This window comes from Otolemur garnettii, unplaced genomic scaffold, assembly GCF_000181295.1.
Source record: "Otolemur garnettii isolate 467f Iridium unplaced genomic scaffold, OtoGar3 scaffold00136, whole genome shotgun sequence".
In the NCBI taxonomy this organism is placed as follows: Eukaryota; Metazoa; Chordata; class Mammalia; order Primates; family Galagidae; genus Otolemur; species Otolemur garnettii.
Genome location: NW_003852531.1, coordinates 3,519,825 through 3,530,242, shown reverse-complemented (window position 1 = coordinate 3,530,242; position 10,418 = coordinate 3,519,825). Strand labels below are relative to the sequence as shown.

Here is a 10,418-nt window from a genome sequence, read left to right as displayed (position 1 = left end):
TAACGCTTTGGAATCAGACTCGGGAACCACACGAGCGCCTAAGCGGTGGGGAAAATGGACTCGCAAGGTCCTGGGAGAAAGAGACTAAGCGCTATGGATCTGCTGCACAGGGCATGGAAGAGGCAAGGCCAAAGCTCTCTCAACTCTCTCTCCCTGCCAGGTGCCCTAAGGCGGGGGCGGGGGAGGGGCGCTGCTGGGGGACTATCTAGGCCTAGAGTGGAGGAGGGGATGGAGATTGGAGATCCAGGCATCAGGCTGGCCCGGTTGAGCAGGGAAGTGGACACCTCAAGTGCCCCAGAAGGAGATCTGAGAACTGAGACTCAGACCATTTTGGTGGCTGAGGCCAAGGGGCAGGCCCAGGGCAAACCCAGCCTTTGTGAACTGGGCTGGGGTCTCCTCAGTATGCCAATGGAGTACTCCCTCTGTATGACTAATTCCCAGGACCCTGGATTCCCATAGGAAAACTGATGTCTCTCAGGTGCTCTGCGCACCTTGCAGGCTCCCAGGGGCAAGGGGAGGGCACAGGACTAACATCTGCGGTGCTGATTAGCTTTTGGGAAGAAAGGTCCTCTGTAGGGGGAGGAGGGAGACACAAGTTGGGAACCACGGGAAGTAGGGAGTTCCAAGCTGAAGAAATGAGCAGGCTCCAGAAGGCCTCTGGCAGGCAACAACCCCACCCCCAATGGCCCTGAGGGTATGGGAAAGGGACATTTCTTACCAGAAGAACCTTTTCCCACCCAACTCCAGAATTGGCCTGGCTGAACCAGCCTCCATTCTGGCCGCAGTACCCAAACATGGAGGCTGCCCTGGTCCCCAAGAGAGCCTCCAACCCCGTAATATAGAGGAATCAGAGGAGGAACAAAAGGAGAGTCTTTACTGCAATGCTTGGGTTGAGGAACTTTTTCTCTCCAGTTATTTATTTAGCAGCGGGTAACAATGGGCAGGGACGGCCCACCCCGCCTCTGTGTCCGAACTCTGGCTTCCCGACTCTTGGAGAACCAACATCTCTCCTCAAGCAGGGGAGGCTGACAGCTCCCACGTGAAAGGGGTGAGGGGAGAATACCGGGAGATGAGGCTGATAAAAACAGACACTGGAAAGAGAACAAACAAACAAAAAAAAGACAGGAAAAGTAATGAGTTAGAGGAGCACGGTTCAAACTAGTTTCTAATTCTTGCAGTGGGGGGACGTGGAGAAGGAGAGCAGAGAGAAGAGAAAAAAAGTAGGAGGAGAAGGCGAGATTCGGGGAGCGTCTACATGAAGGGGTTTCCTTAATATTGTGGACGGATTCAGAAATGAATGAAGAGATAGTCCATTGAAAAGGGTTGAATGCCATGACAACTAGGAACAACCTTAGATTTATTCCAAACAGTTAGGACACATTGAAAGAGAGCGTCAATCATGTATTATTTCGCCACTGAAATAAATGCAAAAACCGAGCCGGGACAAAGGCTTCCAACGGGAGCGGGACATTTGTCTACATTTCGCTCATTGTCCGCAGCTTAGCAATCGGTTTGTATTTGTGTTTGCCCGGGTCCGACCACCCAGGACGCGCCGACGAGGGGCTCACTCTAACCTGGGCCATTGTCACCCACGTCACATACTGGGGGCGAGGCAGCAAGGCCTGCAAAAAGCTGCGGAGCGGCTCGGGGAGAGGCGCCCTCACCCGGCGCCGGCAACCTGGGGGCGGCGGGGGCGCGGCTACGGCCGCAGCAGCTGCGCCCGAGGAGGACCCGGGGCCCGCGCGCTCGGCTCAAGCCTCGCGGAGGCCGCTCGGGCTGCTGCAGAGCAAAGGGGGCAGCCAGACCTGGCCCCGCGGGCGGCCTTCTCTGCCCTCCCCGCCGCCAGGCAGAGCTCCTTCCTGACGCTCCTCTGGGGTAAACGGGCATCAGGTAGCAAAACCTCTCAAAGAAAAATAATTTCTTCCCTCCCCAGCGCCAAGGAGGAGGCGCAATCCCGGGAAGTTCAAGTCCCACGTTGGAGAGTGGTAGGAAACTTCCTGCTAACCAACCTAAAGCAATCAGAAACCCTGAGACGCGTCTTCGGAACGCACCCTCAGGGCGTCCAAAAGGAGACTAAATTAAAGGGCTCGAGGGAGAAAAGAAAATCCGAGAAAACGCAGTAGCCGCCCGCCCTACGATCCCCTCCCCTGTGACTCTCCGGGACCTGGCTGGGGCTGGAGACCTTGCTCCCTTGCCGCGCCCCCCTCTCCCGCGGGCACCGGGCCCTTTCCCTTCCCGCAGCTCTACCTTTTAGCCGCAGCTGGGAGGGAGGGGGCAGGCGAAGGACTCGGGTCATCTGCCCTTTTCCTCCACCCCGAGAAAAGCAGCCTACGGAGCCCGGAGCCTGCGGGGCCCGGGTCCGAATCCGGCCTGCGTGGGAGCGCCCCACTCACCCCGCCCCTCCCAGGACCGCCCGCAAAGCAGAAAGTGAACTGTGTGTGCTCCAGCCCAGAGCTGCGGAGGCGGGGGGTGGGGGAGGGGTGGGGGGAGGAGAGGCGGAGTGAAGGAAATAAATGAGTCTTTAGCAAATAAAGGGCGGCTGGAGGGGGGTGGGTCGCCTGGTGGTAGCTACGACCGGCCCGAGCTGAGCCCTCTCCTGGGTTTCGGGCTCTTTCGCGGTTAACTAGAATCAATTACTTGCCTTGTCATTTCCAGCGCTCATCCTTAAGCCTCAACCAAAATATTGACCTAGGAGGCTTACAGAAGTTGGGCTCTTGCCATTTGAACCGGATCTTGTTTAGGGAACCACCAGCGATGGGAAGGAAAGATTTCCGCAGCTCAGCCTTCGCCCCCTCCCCCTATTCCAAAGGCACCACAAATCGCCAATTTTCTGGCTAGCCCGGGGTGGAAGCGCAGGGGCGGGGAGTAGGAACCGGTGAATGTTAAAGAGGATTTTCCCCCTCCTCCTGTTTTCTGTTTTGTTTTCTTTCCCCACCCATCCCTTTTTTAAAGATGCAATTTGTTAAAACGGCCGTTTCTAGAGTGCGGACTCAGGAGCGAAGCGGTGGTCCTTTGTATGTAAATACTGGGTAAAAAAGGCTCGCCCCGTCTTTGCAATTAATTGACACATTACACCTCTCATCTTGCTCTGGAGGGCCGTCGGCTGGGCGCGCGGAGCTCCCCAAAACCCACAATTTCACATCTGCAAATACTGTCTTCATCCACTTGACTCCCAAGACCCGCCCACACGTGGCCAACCTTTGCGTTTTTAATGTCTCTTCCCCCTTTTTTCCATCCTTCTCTCGCTCCCTCTCTCGCTCCTCCTCCCTCCTCTCTCTTTCCCTCCCTCCCTCTCTTTCTCCCCCTCTTCCCCCCTCCCCAGGTTCGTGAGTGGAGCCCAGCCTTATATGGACTGATCGCTCGGGCAATGGCCCATTTTTTCCTCGCCACCAGCCGCCACCGCGCGCCGAGCGTCCGCCGGAGCCGGAGCTGACGCCGCCTTGGCACCCCTCCTGGAGTTACAAACTAAGGCCGCCGGGGCCCGCGGCGCTGGGCGCGCAGGCCGCCGGCTCCCTGCGTCCATTTCCGCGTGCTCTCAAAGAAGATAGAGGCACTGGCTTGGGCTTTATATTTTTCCTCCCCCTCTCCAGTGTTTCTTTCTTTTAAAAATAATAATTATTATCCTGATAATTAAAGCCTATCCCTCTCCCCTCCCCATCCTTGTCCCCCAAGCCCTCCCCCTCGCCCTCCTGGGCTGGGGAGCATCACGAATTGACCAAGTGAAGCTACAACTTTGCGACATAAATCGCGGGGTCTCAAGCCATGTCGCTAACCAACACAAAGACGGGGTTTTCGGTCAAGGACATCTTAGACCTGCCGGACACCAACGATGAGGAGGGCTCTGTGGCTGAAGGGCCGGAGGAAGAGAGCGAGGGGCCTGAGCCAGCCAAGAGGGCCGGGCCGCTGGGGCAAGGAGCCCTGGACGCAGTGCAGACCCTGCCCCTGAAGAACCCCTTCTACGACAGCAGCGACAACCCGTACACCCGCTGGCTGGCCAGCACCGAGGGCCTCCAGTACTCCCGTAAGTAGCGAAACTTAGCTACGGAGGCCGTGGCAGTCTTCATTACTGCAGCCGCAGGCCGGGCTGGACGCCGGCGGTGAAGAGGGCAAGGGGCAGTGTCAGCCCAGATCCCTCGACCTGGGTTCCTAGAAAGATTTCCAATGCTTGTTTACGATACTGTCTTTCCTGCTTGGCAAGGCCCCTTAGTCCAGAAAAAAGACTTGGTCTCCGATATTTTTTGCAACATAGGACATTAGGAGAAAGGAGAGAAAAAGTACCTCCCAAGGGCTGGTCACACTTGTCAACTAGGACTGACGGCTCCGGCCGGCCGCCCCCACTCCACAGCCGGTCCCTGGCTCTGACCGCCAGGAGGGAAAGGCCAGGCGCCCTGGAGCTAGCCTGCAAGCGTAGTCCGGGACAGGGAGTGGGTGGGGGCGGCTTCAGGAGGCCCGGGCGTAAATAGCTCGCCCTGTCCCCTGCGCGATCATAGAGGCCGCTTTGTGCGGTGCGAGGGACGCCCAGAAAGCCCTAAAGCAGACACGATAGTCCCCAAAACCTGCTGCAAATGGCCGGGCCTATCAATGCTGTGATTGTGGGGGTTTACTTTTAAAAATCTACCCACGTCTCTCCGGAGAGCAAACCGCTTAAGGGAGCCAGAGCACTTAACCCTCGATGATCTTCCGCATGCCACATCCCTACCGCCCAACTTGCACCTACCTTGAGCGAACCCCTAGAAACTTGAGACGGGGCCCCCACTTCTGCCAGTCCTCCTCTTTTCCCTGCGAGGCCTTGATGGCTTCGTTAGGCATGGAGTAGCTTAGGGGTCAAGGGGAGCAGAGCAGGGGTCACGGAGACGGCAGCCAGGCTGGGCTGCCAGACACGGAGGGCCAGGGGCGCTCGGATCTGGCGCATGCGGTGCTCGGCCTCCAGGCGCCTGACGCGCTTCTCTTTCTCCTCCCCTTCCCTCAGTGCACGGGCTGGCAGCCGGCGCGCCTCCCCAGGACTCAAGCTCCAAGTCCCCAGAGCCCTCGGCCGACGAGTCACCGGACAATGACAAGGAAGCACCGGGTGGCGGGGGGGACGCAGGCAAGAAGCGGAAGCGGCGGGTGCTCTTCTCCAAGGCGCAGACCTACGAGCTGGAGCGGCGCTTCCGGCAGCAGCGGTACCTGTCGGCACCGGAGCGTGAGCACCTGGCCAGCCTCATTCGCCTTACTCCCACGCAGGTCAAGATCTGGTTTCAGAACCACCGCTACAAGATGAAACGCGCCCGGGCCGAGAAAGGTATGGAGGTGACGCCCCTGCCCTCGCCGCGCCGTGTGGCCGTGCCGGTCTTGGTCAGGGACGGCAAACCATGCCATGCGCTCAAAGCCCAGGACCTGGCAGCCGCCACCTTCCAGGCAGGCATCCCCTTTTCGGCCTACAGCGCGCAGTCACTGCAGCACATGCAGTACAACGCCCAGTACAGCTCGGCCAGCACCCCCCAGTACCCAACAGCACACCCCCTGGTCCAGGCCCAGCAGTGGACTTGGTGAGCGCCGCCCCTCTGAGACTCGAGGCCCCAGGCCGAGGCCCCATCCCGGCGGCGACGGCGGCGAGGAGGCCTCGGTCCTTCTGGTGGTTATTATTATTATTATAATTATTATTAGGGAGTCGAGTTGACTCTCGGCTCCGTTGTGGAGGCGCCGGGAGGTTGCCTGCGTCTCCTTGGAGTGGCAGATTTCACCCACCCAGCTCTGCCCCCATCCTCTCTCCTTTTGAACCTTTGGAGAGAGCTGAACTATAAGCCGTGTTTACAGAATGTTTGCTCAGCTTCACTTCTTTGCCTCTCCCTGGGGGGACCAAACCGTCCCAGCGTTAATGTTGTCACTTGAAAACGAGAAAAGCACCAATCCCCAACCCCGCTTTCGTGAATTTTGTAAAATACGTTTGTGTGAGTAGCGATATTGTCATCCGTCTTCTTCTAAAGCAAGTGGAGAACACGTTAAAATATATAGAGGATTTCTTCCTTTTTTAAAATAAGAAAATGCTAAATATTTATGGCCATGTAAACGTTCTGACAACAGGTAGCAGATTTCGCTTTTCGTTGTAAATACTGGTGGTGATTATTGCCAAAATGACCCTCAGGACAGGTCTGTTCCCCCTCGGGGCCCAACTCCTTTCTTTGTGTTTGGTTTGATTGGTTATGTTTGCGTTACCCTTGCTCTGTTTTTCTTTTTTTTATGTTCAGTGCAAACATTTCTCAAATATGAAAAAGGAAAACCTGAGCAGGCAGGGAGTCCCCTGCCCCGTTCCTCGGGTCCAGAGCCCCGGAACTTGGAGCTTAGTGGTTCTGCGCAGTTCCCCAAGAGCGCCGGGCGCTGAAAGCTTTCGATTTTTTAAATAAGAATTTTAATAAAAATCCTGTGTTTAAAAAAAAACAAAGTCCAGCCCTCCGGTTTCTCTGACTTTGTCGCCCTGCGCCTTGCCAGAGGCCTCGGGTCAAGAGCTGGGTCCGCTGCACACGGCGCTCTGGCCCGCGCTTCCTCTCCAGGCGGGGAGGCCAAGGGCGCCGGGAGCGCTGCACCGGCTCTCAGGACAGGCCTTGACCAACTGATAGGCTGGACCCCGGCCTAGGACCTGGAGGCGGGGCGGGAGCGCTAGGCCTCCGGCCTGTTTGCTACCCGCCGCCGGAAGCCCAGTGTCGCCCGCCCTCCCCTGACTTGAGGCACTGTCTGGACCCCGGGCGCCAGCTTCCCGGCTTCAGGAGGAAAAGTGACTTTGGGAAAAGCAAAGGCGAGGAGAGCAAGCCCCCCTTACTGGCCCACTACGAGTGGCTCCTTCAGCCTGAGAAGCTTTTGAAGCCACTACACTAGATGACTTTCACTTTGTTGGGTTGGATTTACCTCGTGCTAAGGAGGGGGAGAGGATGTCTGAGGTTAAGACTGGTCAGCTTTCTCTCTATTCCTCACCTCCTTTTCAAAAATCTGTGGATGGCGAGAGACCTAAGAGACCGTTCCAAGGTCTGGGGGTAAGGGAGACGGTTCGGAACTGCTGGGATTTTGACTATGGGTGGCCGGCGATGCTAGGTCCTGGACGCAGGGCTAGGGGCGCGGTGCTGCAGCCTCCTCTAGGCTCTTGGGCCCCAGGGAGCCAGGAAGCAGGAGTCATTTGCAGTCTCAGGAAATAGCAACCCCTTCTCAGTCGCTTCTGCGCCCATCCTTTCTGTGTTTCCAGACCTCTCACTCAAGATAGGATCCTGGGATTTCCCTCCAGCGCTTGGTGTGCGGTGCCCCCAGGCCAGCCCTTGGGCATGGGGCTGGGCGAACTGTTAGAAGAGGTTTGGAGGTGGGGTGGGGACCTGGCCTGGAAATGGACAAACAGCCCCAGGCTCGCCCGAGAAGAGCGTATCCATCCTTCCCCAGGAGGGAATAGATTCCACTCCACCCTTGTCGCGGGAAGCAGATCGCCTTGGCAAATGCTGGCGCACACTTGGCCACGCGGGGGAGTGTCTCCAGGGCCTGGGCTGACTGGAGGGCAGGCCTTTCTCATCTCTCGCTAGGATTTCTGAAATACTTAGGGTCCTGTGGTCAGAGCCCACTGGGCACTCTGAAACATTTGGGGATTGAACGCTCATTTGGAAATTGTATCTCTTATTCTTTCCCAAAGCTCCACCAAAACGGCCAGAGGGAGTTGAGAAAAGGAGGAAGCCGGGCAAAGGGAGCGGTCCCTGCTGACTTTCTCGCACCCTCTAGTTGATGATCAGATTTAATTCAATATCTAGAGTAAACATCATTATCCGTGTGACCAAATCTGCGCGTCAATAGCACTCAGCGCAACACGCCCAGGGACCTGATTACACTTTATTCGCACGTTGCGCCCCTTCCCGGGATAATTGAGGGCGTGGGATTCTTTCTAATATCCCCGTAAAGGTCCTTTCCCATCTCCAGGTTCATCCTCAGAAGGGGACAATTTTCCTAAATGCTGAAGAATCGCCCTTTGTTCTCTACACTAGTATGGAAACGTTTGGGATTTTGTGTCTTGCTCTTTGTAAAAGCCAACATATTTCTCTCGAGTGTTTTTGTGTGTGAGTGTGTAACAATTAAATGCCCAACATGCCCTGGTTCCAACCATTCAACATCCACTTGCAACTTCCGTTAACCCCAGAGTCCTTTAGGAAGGGAGGTGGGGGTTCCGAATCTCTCAGAGAGGCGTTGTCACCAGGCCTGAGGAGCGACCCGGAAGACTCGACTTGATTTGGACTGCTCCGGGCCCCTGGACTTCCGGGGGCCCAGAACGATCGTGGGAGCCCCTCGGGTTTCCAAGGAGGAAGAGGGAAGCTTGAAAGATCCATACTCTTTCAGGCTTCCACTGCTTGCGCACTGAGGGAGCATCTGGGGCTGCGGCCCGGTCCCAGGGTCTGCAGTCTGAGTGTTCGCTCATGCAGTGGGCCGGAAGCCGGGGAGGTGGGCCTGACGCCCGCCTCTCTGTGTGTTTGGGTCCCCACGGAGTCAATAAAAGCGCCCGCGGAGCCCTGTGTGGCCCTAACCTCAGCGCCCTGGGAGTGCACCCGGCGCAGGGTCCGCTTCAGCAGTCTATCTTCGCCCAATCTACAGAGGGCCGCACAAAACGGCACAATGGGTAAGCTGGGAGCCGAGGATGTTAGAGGCGTGCATATTAAAAAGGGACAGAGAAAAGATCGCAGGGGACAGAGAGGGGAAGAGAGAGATGGGGGCTCGCCCTCCCCCCACCCCGGCCCCACCCCGCACCATTCAGCGCGCTTATCGCAGGCAGTGAATCCCGGAGTCAGGCAGAAGTCTCCTTGGGGTTTTGTTGGGCCTGTCACTGGGTCCCTTTGTCATCCTCGGGCTCCATGCTGGATTCCATATGGCCAGCTGGGTCGAGGGAGCGCGAGGAGGGACCCGCACAAAACCCAAATTGTGTCCGGCTTTCAAACCCTGTATTGTTGTCTGTGAAAGGAAGACGCATTAAAAATTCGTGCTATATCTATCTGGGAGGAGGCTGGAGGAGGGGAAAAAAGCCACCCCTGTCTTTGATGGCTTCAGAAGGCGCTTGCCTCGCCTAGGCCCCATGACATACTGAAAGCTGGATCTCTCTGTGTGTCTGCCATTGCCACCCTTCTCTCCATTTCTTCTAACAAATATTGGCTTTAACACTTTGGTCCAGGTCTGTGAACCTCGGGCTTTCAGGTTTGAGGCTCATAGCTTGCAATTTGCCCTCCTGTATGTAGTAGCTCTCCTGCCTGGGAGCTCTGGGAATCCTGCATGGAAGCCTTTGGATGGTCCTGGGGCTCAGGAGGCAATTCAGCATACTCAGGGTCTGGGTGATGCTGGGTCCCACGAGGGCTCTGCAGCTCAGGGTAGATGAAAATGCAGTCTCCTTGTTCTCACATCCTACATGTTCTGATGCTGTGGAGGCCGGAGCCCCTTGTCACAATAAGAAAGGCTGAGAGGCCAAGGCCCTGTTCAGTTCTGGGCCCAGCTCCACTTCACCACAGCTGGTGCCAGGGCCACTTGCTCCAGGCCAGGCCACTTGGTTGCCAACCTGGAAGAGCTAAGGGGCTCCTGTTCATTTAAATTGGGCGCAGGGATCCCACTGGCATCTCATGCAATGGCAAACCACTTCAGAAACTTCCTCCAACTGCCTCCCTTCTCCCATGTGGGAGGCCGAAAAGACTTCCTCTTTAATTTTCAGTGTCTCCTGCATCCTTGTGTTTGCAAAATGCAGTACCAGGGAGATACAGCAGGGCTTTGAAGGAATTTGCCCATTTTTGCTTTTCCTAAGCAGTCCAAATTAGAGTGAGCAGTCAGAGATAATTTGGGTCATGCCTTCTCCCTGAAATAGCCAGGTCAAAACTTATAAGCATTCTCCAAACAAACAAATGTACCAAACAGTTTATGCTGACACTGTGGAAATTAAAATAGAACCCAGACATCTTGCCCAGGGACAAAATCTCTCAACTCTAAATGAGTACAACTGAGTTGGTGGAAACTCCAAATCCAAAACTTGGATACTCCCCTCTTCTCCTTCTTAATACTATAGAATCAGGTAACTTGGTAAGAGTGGAAACCCCCTTCTTAACATTCCCCACCCAAACAGGGAAATAACTTATTTGCTTACCTATTGACTATTGGGCTTAGCAGAGACCTGGTGTGGATTTCTCAAGCCTTTTGAAGAGCCTGATCACTGAAAAGCTAACCCAGTATTTACTGAGCATAGGGAAAGTTCTCAAATGTATATACTAACGTCCATCCTAAGTAACTAAAGGACCCTATACGAAGGCCAGGGGAATGGCATCTAGGCACCCCAGACCCTGCCCAGATTGGTCCCCCGTCCTAGACCTACGAAGGCAAGCACGAACTTGTGCGATACTGAGGTCTCCCTCCCAACGCTTAAGTGGCGCGTGGATTAGATATTGTGT

General features: G+C 56.0%; 1 protein-coding gene across 1 annotated transcript; it reads left to right on the top strand.

Annotated features, from left to right (window-relative positions):
- Positions 1-3,410: 3,410 nt before the first annotated feature.
- NKX2-2 (NK2 homeobox 2) lies at positions 3,411-6,414 on the top strand. The gene is made up of 2 exons (XM_003798471.1): positions 3,411-4,021; positions 4,970-6,414. Exons 1-2 carry the CDS (start codon positions 3,763-3,765, stop codon positions 5,530-5,532), a joined length of 822 nt encoding a protein of 273 aa, XP_003798519.1. The 5' UTR covers positions 3,411-3,762; the 3' UTR covers positions 5,533-6,414.
- The last annotated feature ends 4,004 nt before the right edge of the window (positions 6,415-10,418 follow it).

Bases quoted from the DNA above. Each gene is read 5' to 3' on its own strand.
- NKX2-2 (XM_003798471.1), top strand. From the start codon at position 3,763: ATGTCGCTAACCAACACAAAGACGGGGTTTTCGGTCAAGGACATCTTA. The intron at 4,022-4,969 runs GTAAGTAGCGAA...CCCTTCCCTCAG, and splicing joins CGAGGGCCTCCAGTACTCCC to TGCACGGGCTGGCAGCCGGC.